We start from the raw sequence: 17586 nt of genomic DNA on the forward strand, positions 1-17586 counted from the left end.
GGGTTTAGTCCGAACAGCCTATGAGTGTGTCACTGAACCCAGAGTGACAGGTGCTTTAGAGTGGACAAAATAGCCGGGGCGGCTTCACTGCCCGGATGAGGTCATCTAGGATGATGTAAACCCTACGTCATTAACGGTGCTAAATAAAACACACACACACAGATCACTCATTGAAGTTTTAAAAAAAGTTTAATATTTACCCAAGTAATCAAACAAAACACTTTCCGCACAATAAAATGTACGTTACATTGAGCAAACTGAAACAACAATGAAGGGAATCAAGAAAAGCATCAAAATGTATGAGCTACAAGTTAAAACTACTTTGACTGTGCTGTGTTGATATCTTTCTGTTGAATTGTAAAACAGCATAAACATCTTACAAAAAACAAGTGGATAAGGAATAGCACAAATAGATCCACAAATAGTGTACAAAAAAACTAAACAGGAATTAGATTCTTATGAGAGGATGACAGGTATTTAAAGTGTCCGTCGGAAGTGACAGGCAACTCCTCTGGCCACTGATAACTGTCAAACTCAACGCCGCCTCCTGTCTGGACTTCTGCTGCGTCTCCGTCCACCAGTCCTGTAAAAGCAAAACAAATTATGACATTAAGGGACATATTTTAAGTGCAATAAAACTAATCCAATTAATTCATTTATCTTGATAGAACTTAAAAATTGAAAGAACTTTAAATATCAGGGAATAGTTTAGTATGAAAAAAAAACAAACATGATTGAATCCCATCAATATTACCATATTACTATATGTTCCAAACACACAGCCCCCTTACCTCCTCTTGTTCTTAGGGGGGCCTCTGACGAATCCCCAGTCGACACTAATAGGTTGGCCCATCAGGTCTTGACCGTTGAGCCCTTCCATGGCTGCCTGGGCTTCTTTGTAAGTCTCATACTCCACCAATGCATAACCCTAAGGACGGTAATCAGGACATGATGTGAGACTGTGCACATTAAGAAACATTTCACAGGTCTCGTTAAAATAAATTCTAAATGTAAGGAATTCTCAGTTGTAAAAAGAAAGGTGTTTAATTATTGGGTTGCCTGTAGCATAGTGGTTAGTGTCCTCCAAGTGGGCGATCTGGGTACGAGTCCGACCTGCGGCTCCTTTCTTGCTAACATTCTCCCTTTCTCTCTCCCCTATTTCCAACTGTATTGACTATCCCTTCTCTACAATAATGGCCCAAAAATAAATCTTTAAAAGAAAAAAGAAAGGTGTTTTATTGTGTGTTTCATTAATGCAAGGTGTGTAAAAAATAACATAGTAGCGTGTTACTGGGATCCTTTTTTTGACCGCAATTATTATGATTTTGATTTCTGCACAGGTTAAAAAGCTTAACAGTACATTAGACACGGCTACTGATCGATTAGATATAATTATCACTATACTTAACGTTGACTAACGTCAAAGCTCAAACCAAACTCACATACTGCAAAAGCAAAGCCAACAATCTACAAACAGCCTGTAATAAAATCTGACTTTCCTTAGCCTGACACACAGGAGGAAACAGTTAATATCCAATGATGCTTTTTTCTTACTCTAAACTCTGCTGCCCCCTTATGGCTTGAAGAAAAGGTGACTTGTACCACATTGTTTTGATAGGATGAAAACAAAGGGACAATAAGTTGATTTGTTGATAACATATTTAACGCTGCTGAATTGGGTGTCTAATTGAATACGCGTATCGTTCCCTGTTTGAATATGTTATACTTGTAAACTTTCTCAGCCACTGGTATAAAACTATAATTTTGAGCGGGCTCAAATGTTTCACGTAAGCCCAAATTCCACCAGATGCATGTTTGGTCCGTCTCCCCTCTGTTACAGCAGCAGAGCTAAAATATGACATTGGTGGATATCTGGCAAAAGTGCTTTGTTTACAAAAACCTATCACGTGGTTATCTACTTAACTCACCATTTATAGCCCAAATCTCAACTTGTGTTCCTTTTGTTCCCCCTTCAGACAAAGCGATATCTCTAAACTGTTGCTTGTCTTGTTCCAATCATGCTTAGGTAGTGTTTACTCACAACAGGGGTGCAAACTCATCTGGGATGAAAAAGGTGACATGTATCCAAACCTCCTAGGGGGTCTGGGGGCATGCACCCCCGGGAAGATTTTTATTTTTTAATATCAACTTTAAATGTTAATTTACAGACGATTTTAGCAATTAGACTTACTAAAGAAGCGTTGCAAACAATAAGAAAAACACAATTGCTTGTCGATATCTATGTTCTGTTCTAACTTTTTGATAAAGCTTCAGTGAAACATGAAAAACCTGAGCTCCAACCTTGAGTCCCTTTTTATAAATGGGATGAATTTGCAGAACAGGGCTTACCATGTTCTACTAAGGGGTGATGTGAAGGGCAGTCAATATGCAGTATGCAAGTAGCTTTCAAGGCAAGAGTCTGAGAGCATAATAATACAGTCATCAAGTATGGCAATACTTTCTCTTCTATCATAAAATATGTAACATTTTCAATATATTAACCTGATGTTTTGCTCCTGCTGGTTTTCATTAAGTTTATATTCCCTCTGGCCTAGCTTAAAGGCTTTAAATGCGATTTTTCATAAATATAAATATAATAGAAATCAAGCATATCCTCCGAAAATAACTTTGAGTAATGACTGTCTACAATGGGTGTAACACCAGAGTCCCACTGTCTGTGACGTTTTCCGATTCATATTTTCAGTTTGTTGACATTGCCAGGACGACGGCTGACTCCTCCCCTCACGAATAAAAGTTGTTTAATTGAAGGACTAGAGAAAAGAAGAATAACATACTGTACTCACTGCTTAACTGCGTTTCTAAATTTACATGCAGTGTGAAGATACAAGCACAATAAAGATCGCTAGCATTAGCATGCTAACACAACAATGCCCCGTGAGTTGTTTTGGTTTCATGCTGGTGCTCAAGGGCGACATCTGCTGGACACGCCGACACAAACACTCGAAGGAATCTTGGTGTTCATGTGTACTTATAATGACAGCTGTCCTTTTCTATCAAAAAGGTATCCTTAAATGACTTCTTTCCCTGATTTCCGACTCTATCCGCCATCATATCTCTACAATAAAAGGCACAAAACGCCAAAGAAATAATCTTAAAACAAAAAAAACAAACACTTGACCTCCAAGGGGGGCGGGCCACCCCCTAATATAATGGTAGGGGAAACACTGAACGCGGACGGGTTCACGCCGACCGCGTTGCAATGATTGGCTACAGGACCCTGAATTAGCTTACTTTCTTCAGGCTGTGTTGAGCACTGAGCGCTCTGACCACAGTCAGTATGAAACGATTCGACGTTCGAAGGGACAAAACGGCGAATTTCGCCGAAAGGTGACAAGTTTGCACCCCTGCCACAACCAAACAAAAAACCTTCCTGTATCCTTCTAACAGTCGAATGTTGAATCTTTGCTGTAGTAAAAGTTAAAAGGCTGTTTCTTCAGCGGGCTATATATCATCCTGTCTGAAACATATTCCCCAGCATATTTAAAAATTCCCAACAGAAACAATTAATGTAGTCTCTGATGTTCTCTAGATTACTACTCAATTCAGACCATTTCATAAACAATCAAAAACTCCTCAGGAGTATTGGGCAACAAGCAGCGCGATTCAGAAGAACCAGAACAGATGTTTATTTCCTGGTGGTGTAAACATGATTCTTGTTCAAACTACCCTCAGAAAATCCAAGCATCTTTTTATTTCTTTCACCTTCTTTTTTAAAGATTTATTTTGGGCCTTTAATGGAGAGATAGGCCAGTGGATAGAGTCAAAAATCATGGAGAGAGAGTGGGCAACGACATGCGGGAAAGGAGCCACAGGTGGGACTCAAACCTGGGCCGTCCGCTTAGAGAACCATAGCCTCCATACGCGCGGATACAATTTCTGATCACAATTTTTTCCTATTTTTGTTTACCCATGCCAGGTTACTTAAATCTTCTTTTTTAGGAAGGGTAACATGTGCACAATAAAATCCAATTACAAATAAAACCCGCTTATATGTGGTTATTTATAATTTCTGCAATTTTTTTTCGTGAATAAGGCAAGGGACGTTTCTAAAAGAAGTTTCTTTTTAAATATATCTATCATGACATATTTTTTGTGTTTCCAAAACAATCGTTTCACCGGTACATTAATTTAATATAAACATCTCTTCCATTAAATGAAGGAAACAAACATGATACATGGTTATTCTCACCTTGAGGTAGCCTGTTCTGCGGTCAAGATTGAGATGCAGGTTCTTGATTTCTCCAAACTCTGAAAACTTGTCATGGATGTCTTCCTCTGTGGCCTCTTCGTGTACACCTGTCACAAAAAGGATCCAGCCCTCCACAGCTGCAACGAGATGAAGAAAAAATGGCTTCAGGGGTTAAATCATAAATAAGGCTCTCATAACATTGCAAAATTAACAAATATAACTGGTATAACTAAGAAGCCTAACAAGATCTAGCTTGTGCCTTTTATGTTTAAAAAAAAAAAAAAAAAAAAAAAACACTAAAGAAATTATATTCTATCTTCAGCATGTAACAAAGTAAACATGGAAAATAGATTTGGTGTCCCCTATCCCAGAAAAAGGATATCTACAAGTCAGTATGCTATATGGTTGTTCTGAACCATGACCTTCAATGTGCAGTGGTATATGGAAACAAGCCCCTGCTGATAACGGCATATAATGTTACATGAATCGGCTGTGTCGTATACATTTACCAGTGATGCTTGTGTCTAGTCAACCTTGCTACTGATTCAGAGATGTTTTTTTAATTGAGGGGAGAAAGTCACAAATTCTACTCTGCTTTCAAAATGAAGATAAAATGTTGGCATTGTGTATAAAAAAAAAAAAAAATTGATACCTGAGTTTTCAAAAACAAATGGCATGTGCACATGCAACATGCCCTTTACTTTTCTCATCTACCTACAGCAGTTATGGTCATTACTTTTGTGGTGTAAAATTGAGCTCAGGCACAAATTGTATTGTGGGCTCATGTTTTTTTTGTATGGGTGGGATATGTATGTATATATGTGTTGTGTGTTTGTATGTATGCTGGCTGCTGGAACACCTAAATTTCCCTGCTGGGATGAATAAAGTATATTTCATCTTATCTTAAATGGGCATTTTAGAACATAATATTATGTATTTATTATTAAAGAAAAGCCTAACAGAAAAACTCAAATTTGAGTCAACTTGTCTTAAAAAAACATATACAGATATTGCAAACATTACCATCCTACAAATACGAGACGGTACTGTAATTAATTATGTATCTATTAATTAACATAAAAGAATTAATCTCGACCTACAAAAAGAAATATAATTGAAATGTACAAATTTATCAACAAACCAAAAGAATTTGTATGATGTGGAAAACTTACATCTCTGAGGGCCTGGCTCGTCCCCGTCCTGTTCAACAGTATCATAGTCCTCTTTGATTCTGGACCTGGCACCTTCCTCTGGAATAAACAACACAAAACAAACTGTATTACAAACTGTGTTAAAGCGTGTTAAAATAACTTAAAACCCTAGCTGAGTGGTGACTCACCTGAGCCGAAGCCTCGTCCTTTCCTCCTCTTGGCCTTCTCCTTTAACTTATGGATGCTCTCTGTGGAGGAAAAGGTAAACAAAATTAAAATGTAGAAACAACAATTTTCAACATCAGTGAGTTACTGTTTCTTTGTGTATTCTGCTCAAATATCAGCCACAACTAACGCGACAGGAGCTACACTATTAGACACGTCTGTGGGATACATAACCTTAAAACAACAAGTTGTGTCTATGTAACTAACAGTAAGCAGAAAGTTGCAGGCAGACTTAACCGCCATGTTAGCAGCAGTAGCATGTAGCATGCTAAAAGTGAACCAAACTAAATGTCATGTAAATTCTTCTAACACGATAGGAAACAGTATAAACGTTTCGTAATTATTGCGCGAAATAGGAGTAATAGGAATGAACAATAACTAAGTAGCTATCTTACAAAGCCAGTCTGAATGAACCACCAGCGTGTTTATTAGCTTCATATTAGCTTGTTAGCATTTCTCAGGCCTACTACCACGCAGGAAGCGTTTGATGCATTTTCGACCGCGGCCTTTTTTTTCTTTCAATGAAACGTTAGACCTCAACCTCCACACGTAATGTGAAAGCTGTGGTTATGGAGAATCTGCTGCCAACACGTTTTTCTTTTAAGAAATAATGTTACCATCACCATCCTCGTCCATAGGAAAGTCCTCTCCTCCCGCTTCATGAAGGTCCAACACGTCCGCCATGATGTCTGTCTGTGTCTGAACCTCTGAACGTGAGATGATGCGTGCGCAGGAAGAGCAAACCCCGTTTGGCGGATGTTGCCAGGATACGTAAAGGTAAGTAGTTTACTTTCATCACACTTGTTTTCGCCCGAGTTTTTCTTCACTTACCCCCCCCCCATCAATCAATTAGTTCATCAATAATTATTACTATGCAGACGAGAATTTGACTCCTTCTCAACATTTTGACTCGTAGATGTTTTTATATCTACCAACTTCAACAGCCAACAAATACACTGTTTCTACTTTGCAACAAAGACCCTCTGACTTCATGTTGTGTTTGACTTAACCTTTGCTATAAATGTAAATATAAGTCTGTCGGCCCTATTTAGTTTTTAGAGACTATCTACAGGTATGAGCGTTTTTCTCTCCAAATATAACAAACAACTCTCCAGTTTTGCACGAGAGACCAACATGATATCGCCTAGGCCTACATATTTATTCATTTTATTTGTACATTTATTTCATTCATCGACCAAACAATATAGTTAAATACAGACATAAAATCTAAAATCTTGAATGAAAAGGAGCAGGAAGAAGAATAATCTCTGGCCCGGGGGCCACATGCGGCCCTCGTCAACCCTCAATGTGGCCCTCAGGTCAATTTTTATATATCAAAACATGAAGAAAACATGACAAAATCTGCCATGAAATCATGAAAACCAGAAATACTTCCATAACAATATTTGATCACTGGTATATGTTGAGTTAAATTTGAGACATTATTGACTGTAATTGTTTTTGTATACTACAATTTTGCCCCCTGGCAGTCAGAATTAAATGAATGTGGCCCTTGCTGTGACCAAAGTTGCCCATCCCTGTTATAGGCTATAATCCGCCCCTCTTTCACAAGACATTAGGCTAATTAACAAAACATACAGCCTAGGTGTTTACTGAAATCATTTTCTGATTAAGTAAACAAATTAATTATTTTAACCTCTAAGCCTGTTTTTGATTCCGCTATCCACCCACATCCCCATGAACAGCCTCAGTAGCAGCAGACTAAGTAGGCCTACCACACAACTTCATAAAAGAAAGGTTGGTGACTATAGGGCCCTCTAGGATTGGTTCATGATGTCACTAGACTCTTGCATGGAGTAAAACTCAGGAACCAGCCACACTTTGAAATAAACATCATGGCCAACAGAGGGCTCCCAAACATTCACACAGACTCATGGTCCTTTTATTGAGGCTGCTTGTTCTGTGTTCAGGTCATGATTCAGGTTTAGTCATTTGATCGCCATCTGGTGGTGAGTTTGATCAAGTGACAGAAATGGGCTGATCTGGATTGTGCTGGGAATGTCTTTCTTCGATCGTTTTTTTTTTTTTTTTTTTGGCAAGTACATTTACACATACGAGGAATTCTACTTGGTGTTTTGGTGCGAAAACAATTAGCGAAAGATTAAAGCAAAAATAGTAAGAAGCTATAAAACAGCAGTGCTCCTGCTGTCAACTTAAATAGAGTAAGATTAAAAAAATATCCAAAAAAGCAATTTAAAAATGTGTAATAGAATATAAAAATGTAAAAGTATAAAAACACAAAATGTACAAAAGGTGCAGAGTGGAGAAGCTGTGCAGATGTGCAGGTATGATAACAGTACATCATTGATTGTTTTGTATTGTTGTGAAACATGTGGAAAAAACATTTAAAAAATGTGGCCATATAAAAAAGAAAAAAAAGTATCTGTTTGTGTTCACATGTGTTACAAACCCCAAAAATTTCAGGAGGTTTGTTTTAGGAGTTTTGTGCAGATGTGACAGCGCTGAATGATTTGCAGGGTTGCCATCCAGTGGCCAATTTCAGGTACTTCATCTTGAACCTTACTGGAGAGATCCTAGGAGTTTATGAGTGAAAGGTGTTTCTGGGGTCTTGAGAAGGGACAAAGGTTTGTTTTATGTTCACAAGCATTTATCACGATGTTGCACTTGAAGCGCACTCACACCGGTGTGTGATATATATCATGTTGTGGGTTCACTTAAGTTCAACTGATATACCTTAGAGAAGTTTTTTTTGCTGCCACTGTTGCTACAAGTTGCTGTGCTCATGCTGGATTAAAGCTGAGTCTTTGTTAATAATAAAATAGAGAACTATGGTATAGACCTGCTCTCTCTGTAATGTGTCCTGAGATAGTATTTGTTATGAATTGATGCTAAATTACGGTGGCTGGGAAGTGCAAAGCAAAATTAAAGTGTGAAACACTGCACTACAAAAATTTGAGACAAATTTACATTTTGAAAAACTTTTTTTAAATTTTTTTTACTTTTACCAAGAACACCACAAATTTAGATTTCATAAGGCAAGGCAAGGCAAGTTTATTTCTATAGCACATTTCAACAACAAGGCAATTCAAAGTGCTTCACACAAGACATCAAAAGCATCATGACAGAGGAAAGAAAAGAAACATTAAAATAGAAAATTTTAAAATCACTGAAATGATTAAATCTGAACATATGTTCAAATAAAAATAATTCAAATGAAATTAATTGAAATAAATAAAGAAAAAAAATTAAAAAGAGTTAAAAGTTACAGTGCAGAGTTAAAATTTAAAATCTTATTAAAATTGTTTAATGAAAGGCAGCTGTAAACAGGTGTGTCTTCAACCTGGATTTAAAAGAGCTGAGAGTTTCAGCAGACCTGCAGTTTTCTGGGAGTTTGTTCCAGATATAAGGAGCATAGAAACTGAACGCTGCTTCTCCATGTTTGGGGACAGAGGGCAAACCTGTCCCAGACGACCTTAGCGGTCTGGAAGGTTTGTAATTAATCAGGAGGTCAGGCCCTGGTAGAATGAAATTCAGATGCTATTGACACAGGAGGGTTTGTTAGCCTGTCCACAGTAGCAAACAGGGCACAAGCATTATTATTGTTTCTGGTGATGATGTCAGGGAAGAAAGATTGCCTTGCATTCCTCAGTTGTGAATTATAAGTGTGAAGTCTCTCTTTGTAGATGTCATAATGAATCTGGAGATTAGTTATACACCACCGGCGTTCAGCTTTTCGACAGTCTCTTTTTCTGTTTCTTACCAGTGTCGAATTTCTCCATGGAGATTTTTTCCTACCAGAGACAACCTTCACCTTAGTGGGAGCAATGGAATCAATAACATTTGTGATTTTAGAATTAAAGTTATTTACCAACTCACTGACTGAGCCCCAGGACAGGGCAGCTGTGGAAGAGAAAACCTGGTTAAATATTTCACTGGTGTTTTCAGTGATACACCGTTTTGTGATCACTTTTGTTTGAATACTTTTGTACGCTGACATAGTACTCTCAAATAAAACACAGGAGTGATCAGAGAGGGCAACATCTGAAACAACAACCTTGGAGATGTCCAAGTCCTTGGAGATGATTAAGTCCAGAGTGTGCCCTCTGTTGTGTGTGGGCTCTGTCACGTGCTGAGTCAGCCCAAAGCTTTCAAGAGTGTGAAGCAGTTCTTTAGTCCCTCTGTCCTGGGGGTTATCAATATGGATGTTAAAATCACCAACAATAATAACACAGTCAAAGTCAATACAGATCACAGACAACAGTTCAGTGAAATCATCGAAAAAGTTTGCACAGTATTTAGGTGGCCTGTAAATATTTAGGAACATGGCTCTGGGGGTGGACTGAAGGGCCATATATTCAAAAGAAGCAACATTTCCAAAAGATAATTGCTTACACTGGAAGGAGTCATTAAACAAAACTGCAACTCCTCCTCCTCTCTTATGCACTCTAGCCTCTTACAAAACTGAAGTTGGGAGGAGTTGACTCGATAAGAACAGCTGCACTGTTATTTTGGTCTAACTAAGTTTCGGTTAAAAACATAAAATCAAGCTTGTGCTCAATAATAAAATCATTGATTAAAAATGATTTCCCTGCCAGTGATCTAATGTTCAGTAGAGCCAGCTTTAGGGTCCTAGAAGCTTCATCTGCTAACGTTTTTGGGACAGGTTGTGGCTCAAAAGGAATGGATGCTAAGTTTGACAAGTTTGCAAAATCACACAACTGCCTTTTGTTTCTTGGCAGAGTCCCCTTTATTCTTCTATTACCTATCATCACAGAGATTTTGGAACCTACTGACATGCAGGGCCCCGCCTTATCCTGGAGAGAGTCATGACTGCTGATATCCTTGCAGCCTGGACCCAAAACATATCAGTTTGACCTCTGAACGTTCTGCATTTCATCCTTATCTTGGTCTCTTGGTTCCGATGTCTCTCCTCTTTAGGTCTCTCCTCAGATACTGGCAGACGTGATTCTTGACAAAGGTTTTCATCCCGCTGTGTTTTGTCTTTCTTGAAAGCTGCTTTCTTTTGTCTCATGTCCTTGGCAGAGATAACTGATGGTTGAGGCAGGGAGTAAAATAGGTTAGAGGTGAACAGTTTCACCCCTGACATGTTCAAGCAAAATCCATCTGCCTTAAAAAGATGTCTGCATTCCCAGAAAATGTTAAAATTGTTAATAAAATTCACTGAATGGGCATTACATGCAGTTGTAAGCCAGTTATTCAGTGCCAACAACCTGCTGAATCTCTCCTCTCATTCATTATGTTGATCTTAAAGATCCTGTCAAGCTTTTTTGAAGCTTTATTTTTGGGGCTTTTTTGGCCTTTATTTAGAGAAAGGACCGTGGATAGAGTCAGAAATTGGGTGGGAACAAACATGCAGGAAAGGAGCCACAGGTTCCGTACATGGGGGCGTGCGCACTAATCACATAGGCTACCGGCGCCCCCCGCTCCTTTCGAGCTTGCCCAGACCTTTTCCTTCCTCATGTCTGCCTTAAAAGACAAACTCTTCAGTCACTCCGCAAGCAGACGTTCAAACTCTGAAATCTTCCCACAGTCTACGACTTCTTCTTCCTTTAAGTCTCCTTAAGACATGAGAACGTTGCTTTGTTTTCCTCATTGTTCCCGAACAAAGAGTGCGGTAAAATATCAAGAGCTCCAAGAACAAATGGACGAGAGGGTTTCCATGGTGACACGCAATGTTCAACCTTAGAATACAAAAGAGACTAATGCAATCTGTTATTTTAAACACTGAGAATGTACTCAAAGTATACACTGACAGCACATACTCTGATTTTTACCTTTTGATTCTTTGTCGATGCATCTTTAGAGGAACAGAGGTGTTGTGGTTTTATTTAATATGCATTCAAAAAGCTCCAGCATTATCACACAGGAACTACAGTATGACTCACTGTGTATCGTCAGTGATGAGTTTATCAGGTGCTGCCTTCAGCCACTGTACATTCAGTATGAGCTGATATGATTAACCAGATTGTTGTCAAAGGTCAGAACGACTGAGAAACTGTCTCATCAACAGCCCCTCTGTTCAGTGTCCTGTACTAAGACCTCTAAAGCACTGGTTCTCAACTGGTCTAAGGACCCACCACCAACTCCTTCATGAAAACCATGACCCAAATTTCGGATCTTTTTTCTTTTTTCTTTTCGGATTTCAACTAATCCGATTTATTGAATGAAAAACAGTGCAGTTTAGACCTCAGATGGCAGAACAAAGAGAAGAAACAAAACCAACATGTTTTAACAGCACTTCATAGACATTTTCTTCCCAGTCACATGTTCGGGACCCACTGAAAACAGCTTTCTTGCTCTCTCCTGCCTCTTTCTGCCTCTGTCTTTATACTTGTACAACCAATGTGTGAACTGACTAAAGTCAAAGATTTATGAAGTACAGTCAAAGACAACTCATGATGACTAAAGTGCTGCACAACTGAGGTGATAAAAAAAAAAAAAATCAAATTGAAAATGAAATTAAAAATATGTTTTCTAGTGTCTTTGGGTCGCCTCTTGCTGCATGTCTTATTGTGCAAAATAAAAAGGTTTGACATCAAGGTGTAGACTCCTTCAGAGTCTTCTCAATAAAAATATAACAATAACAGAGAAGATTTGAAAAGTAACACAGAGTATCAGGGCCATGTCAAAGAAAAAAAAAAGATTCTAAAACTTCCAGATGAAAGCCGTAAATTTAAGTCAGTGCGGTTCTTTCTCAGGGGAAAGCCCCAGTGTGTTGCAGTTTCTTTTCAGGGTCCTGATACTCATGACAATGTGATGCTGATGTGCCAAAAGAATGTGTAGTTTCACATCTGCATCCGTAAAGACCCAACACGACTAATGGGATATTTAGAGACCTTAAACTGTTGTTTTAAGGTTTAGGGTTAGGGTTAGGGTCATTCCTCAGAGAGTTAGTATTCAATCTGTGTTACAGACGACACAAGGACATATTTTCTTTTCAAGTATAACTTCACAAGATGCTCCATGTTCCTCATTTTCATAAAGACTGCTGCTCTTCTGATAAAACTATAAAAACTATAAAATAATAAAATAACGACTTTATTCTCGTAGATTTATGACTTTAATCTCAAAATCTGTGTGCTTTTACCTTAATACTCCTTCGTAGAAAAGTAAATATATGTAACAATTTGATTTGCAGAATCTAACAAAATACAACAGTATATGTTCAGAAGAAGTCGGATGAAAAAAATACACTTGTGTATTTCTACGCCTTTTGTACTTTAATGGTTTTAAGTGCAAATTAAAGCTTTAGGATGGCACATGACACATTGTGAATTTAATCTGATTTACTATAAATTCAAGTTGGATGTTGGAAATTTGATTCCCCTTTTTAAGAGGAGCATGTTTCAGACCATTTGGAGTCATCTGAGATGTACTTTGTGTGATGACTTTAATTGGAAGCCACACATTTATAAAAAAAGTATATTTACATGTCGATATGTTGCATGTTCCTTTATGTCTCAGTGCTTGTGGCTGAGTTGGTAGAGTCGGTCGTCTCTCAACTAGACGGTTAAGGGTTGATCCCCAGCTCCTGCAGCAACATGTCTGATGTGTCATTGGGCAAGACACTTAACCCCAAGTTGCTCCCGCTGCTTTGGCGGCAGCGTATGAGTGTGATTAGTTACTTCAGATGGTCACTTTACATAGAAACCTCTGCCATCAGTGTGTGAATATGTAGATGTGACCTGTGGTGTAAAAGCGCTTAAGACTAGAAAGCGCTACAAGCTCAAGTCTATTAACCATTACTGTTTGGGGTTATAGCTGGTTGAAACAGAGCTAAATACTAATAACTTATTGTTTGGTAGTTAAAATGTTAAATTCTGTCATATTTGTGTTGGTATCGAATTTCATTTATTTATTTAATAGGGAGAATGCCATTTAACATAGTTTCATTACAGAGCATGAAAACGATGTGCTGCACAGAGAGTTAGCTAATTTCCAACTCTTGTCCCTATTCAGGCCTTTGTGTAAACAAACAGAGTAAACATGTACAACATTCGATCACATAAAACCACATAACACTGTATGAGGATACATTCAAATACATACAAAACAATATGACAATACAAATGCTATAAACACAGTTAACGTTACAGATTTAAGATACAATTTAAACGTGTGTACAGCTCTGGTTTGATTTCAGCCAACATTTCACCTTTTTAATTTGAGCTCAGGTGTTTCATGTGTTCCAGAGTTTACAGCCTTCGAGGGAGATCGCAGATCAACCAAATGTAGAAGTACTGTGTTGTATGTTCCAGTTTCCAGTCACTGTGCTTCTTGTTACCCTGTTACTGTCCTGTCTTTGAACGCATCTGGAGGATTGTTGATACTTTCTAAATCTAGTTTGAGGAAACATAAATGCATTAAGCTCTAAAAACTACAGAGGTTGAGAGATGCCACAGGACAGGTTTTTTGTCCTTTATTTTTCAGGGCCTGGTTGTAGTGATGAGGTACCTTTGATTTTCAATGTTACCACTACGTACAACCATCAGTACGGGGAGTAAAAAGCATTATACTGTACGTCCTCTTGTAAATATCTTAGAGCTCATGAGATCTGCAGCATGTGAGTGAAACACTCCAAAAGTACAGTTGCCTCACTTCAGTTCACTTCTTGAGATAAAGTTTCAGGTCACAGAAGTCATCAGTCAGAGAGGACTTTGTGTCTGTTCTTGTGACACATAACAAGCATCAAGGTTCAGTACTCTTTGTGTCATGTCACTTCTTTACGTTGGAAGAAGTGATTAAATCCTGATTAGCCTTGATTAACTGAACTCGCCTCCCCCCCCCCCTCCCCCTGGGGGCTTTATAAGCCTCTCACTCGCTGACAGAAGGCACCATTTGGTCCAAGAAACCCCAAGGAGTTAAGGTACGTCGCTGCCTGCTTCACTCTGCTGTTTCATTATTCTTTGCATGGCTGTGGAATCAGATGTATTGTTTGTAACGTTAGTATCATACATCTATTAGTATTAGTCGGTTTAGAACGACATCTTTTATTCTATTTTCTGCAACTTTCAATGTTTTCTGACTGATCCTTGAACTTTCTCCAGGTTGGTCTAGCTCATCTGCAGCCATGAAATTCTCCCTCGTCGCCGCTCTTGTTGTTGTCCTGGCTGTTGCCCACGGTAAGACACATTTTCACAGATTGGAAAACACACACATTTAAATGAACCTCATTAGATTTGCTTCATTGTATGCCAAACAAAATCTTGACTTTTTGACGTGCGAAACACGGCTCTGATTTTAACGCTGTTATTTAGAATATGCGCATTTTGGATTTAGTGTTACAAATTTTGAAAAGCTCAGACCATTCTGACTCTGAGGAAAACCGTGAAAGTTTACATCAACATCTGGAAATCAATCGAATTAAATGGCTGAGAAGAACTCTAATCATGTGTGCAATTGTAAACGTCAGTCTGCTGGTTTAAAAGCATCACTGATCATATTTGTAGCCGTCTCTGTTTCCTGCAGTGTTTCTTTTTGGATTGAATGATGCAGAGGATTCAGATTAAGAGCGGTGAATGTGTATTTTCAGGCTCTGATGCCGGCTCATTGGTGAAGCGTGACGTCCAGGCTGATGTGGACAAGATCACAGGTCTCATCAACGACATGTCTGCCAGCCTCACCGCCACAACCCAGGAACTGGTGGATCAGGTGAAAGCTCTGGATGTGACCAACACCGCCCAGTAAGTAGCAGAAACCTCCACCGCCTTTGTCTTTACTGCTTGAACTCCAACTGACACCTACTGTGATTCATTTAGTCAGCTTGTATCATGAAAAGACGACAGAAGCCTTTCCTTTGTTTTAATCATGTTTGTTGAGATTCAGTCATCGATGTCAACTCATTAACATGATATCATCACAGCTAACACGCCCTCTGAACAATAGATCAAAGTTAAGGGCTCACTTTCCTGCAGCAGATTTGATTGTAATTTTAATATCGCGATCAAATCCTTCTTCAGCCTGAACCTTCTGTGATGCTTAGTAAAATGTTAACCTGACAGAAAAGACAATATATGCTCTAAAGTCTGTATCGATGAAATGTCTTGTTTTCCGTACAGTTAACGTGCACTCATTCTGCACTGAATGCATGCACGTTGTTGATACTTTATTCACAACAACTGTCCTTTTTTTAAATTGAAGCTTTGCCCAAATACATACAGAACAAGCAGCTTTGGAAACAGCTTTGTGTGTCATTTTCAGTCTCTCGTTAAGATGAAAGAGATACGATACAGTACGATGCATGATGTATTTAAAACAGATAATCTCAAGTAGAAAGTTAGCCTGAAAGTTAGCGACTTGCTCGGATGGTAAACAGGTTTTTATTCCAATAATTCTCTCATGATTGCGACCTACTACCTGCATTGCATACATGCATTAATACAGAGATGATCCACTCTGGTTGGCCTGGTTTGGTAGTGATTAGCGGACATCCTCAGCTTTTTATTACGATAGAAAATTATAAATAGAAATGGTCAGACAGTGTGAGCTCATTTTTTAAAAATGTAAATACTCGTCAGAGTTAGTAGCAGGGATTAACAGAAGTTTCTCAATCTCTCTTCCTTCCACAGGACTTACATGGAGAACAGCAAGGCCAAGCTCCAGCCTCTGGTTGAGAAGGCCCAGGCCGAGGCCGCTAAGATGCAGGAGCAAATCAAGCCTTTCATCGCCAGCATGGAGGAGCAGATGAAGCCTCTGACTGACGCCTTCGACATTCAGGTCAAGCCCCTGACCGACAACATCCAAGAGCAGGTCAAACCTCTGACCGACATGCTGGAGAAGTTCCTCCAGCAGGTCATGGACCAGACCAAGGCCCTGATGCCCCCCCAGTAAAAAAAGCCTTCCGGTGGTTCGTTCCAGCTGTGGAAACATCTGAGCTGCGCTTGTGCTAACATTGAGCTGTCGTACTCCTCCATCTCTGAGTCACCTGAGATGTAATGCTTGAATTTCATCAATAAAGGGGTTTGAAAGTCATCGTTTTGAGGTGATTTATCTTTTATTTTGACACAGCGAAGTTTCATTTGCATACTGAGCACAGAGGTTAATCAATATGAAGCTAAAGGTCAAGTAATAAAGTAGAAATGAAATAAATTGAGGCACAATATGATGGCCGTTACTTATAGAAAGTAAAAATCGATAGAAACATTACCTCTAACCTTTGGCTCGTCAATGTTTTCCATCATTTATGGGTCAATATTCAGATGCAGGCTGTCAGATAGGCTGGAGTCCAACTCACAGCTTATGACATCAACCTGAATTCATGGAATCATTGACTTCAGGCTAATAATGAACCGGACGCACATTCAGAATGATAAGCAGAACTAATCTGTGAGTGTACGAGCTCAACAGGTTTGACCTCAACCAGTTTATATCCCAGGAAAGAAAATAAATAAATCCCACAGGAATGTAAGAAAATAATCAGATAGGAAACACATGAATATGCATGTTCAACAGGTCCATCTGAATCTCAGAAATACCTAAAAACACACATTTTATTTTTAAATAAACAACTCATGAGGATACAGAATGAGAAACATGGTTCAAACAGTGTTCAAAAACACTTTAAGGTAAAAAGAAAACAAATAAATCCCTGACAAATAAAGGATTTTTATATGGTATCAGAGTGCCTCGGACTTTCAGTTTAAGACTGCCTCTCCACACTTTATTTTTTCTCTTTTAATCAGGACAGTCAAACTTTTTTATTAGCTATACTTTAAGGTCATCTTAATGTATATGTGTCTCATTTCTTCAGACAAATGAGCTCACAGAAAATGTGTTTCTTACCACTCAGGTTCAGCCACTTCCCGTTTGCTGCTGTCTCATACGGATACGAATGTAACCGTAAATAAGTCGATAAATAAGCATGATAAAGTCAGCCTTTATTTCACAGTAAATGAAAGAATATGTTGGCAGTTATCGCACACTAGAAAAGATAAATAATCTGTAATTGCACAGTAAATAAATAAACAAGCAGTTATTGCACAGAAGAAACCTTGAAGA

At 38.6% G+C, this 17586-nt stretch overlaps 2 protein-coding genes across 3 annotated transcripts; one reads left to right on the plus strand and one right to left on the minus strand.

The window, feature by feature from the left end:
- Positions 1 to 170: 170 nt before the first annotated feature.
- rbm8a (RNA binding motif protein 8A) lies at positions 171 to 6341 on the minus strand. 2 transcript variants are annotated; one of them, XM_020644477.3, is made up of 6 exons: positions 6204 to 6341; positions 5550 to 5609; positions 5383 to 5460; positions 4211 to 4347; positions 792 to 928; positions 171 to 583 (listed from the first exon to the last, which is right to left on the minus strand). In XM_020644477.3, the coding sequence occupies exons 1-6, from the start codon at positions 6268 to 6270 to the stop codon at positions 535 to 537; spliced, it is 528 nt and encodes a 175-aa protein (XP_020500133.1). In that variant the 5' UTR covers positions 6271 to 6341; the 3' UTR covers positions 171 to 534. The 2 variants fall into 2 exon arrangements, with proteins under 2 accessions (XP_020500133.1, XP_020500135.1); XM_020644479.3 differs by having other exon boundaries at positions 6210 to 6308.
- Positions 6342 to 14373: 8032 nt separating this feature from the next.
- Positions 14374 to 16560, plus strand: afp4 (antifreeze protein type IV). The gene is made up of 4 exons (XM_020644485.3): positions 14374 to 14455; positions 14637 to 14711; positions 15122 to 15272; positions 16158 to 16560. The coding sequence occupies exons 2-4, from the start codon at positions 14660 to 14662 to the stop codon at positions 16417 to 16419; spliced, it is 465 nt and encodes a 154-aa protein (XP_020500141.2). The 5' UTR covers positions 14374 to 14455; positions 14637 to 14659; the 3' UTR covers positions 16420 to 16560.
- Positions 16561 to 17586: the final 1026 nt, after the last annotated feature.

This window comes from Labrus bergylta, chromosome 8 (assembly GCF_963930695.1).
Source record: "Labrus bergylta chromosome 8, fLabBer1.1, whole genome shotgun sequence".
NCBI classification, from domain to species: domain Eukaryota; kingdom Metazoa; phylum Chordata; class Actinopteri; order Labriformes; family Labridae; genus Labrus; species Labrus bergylta.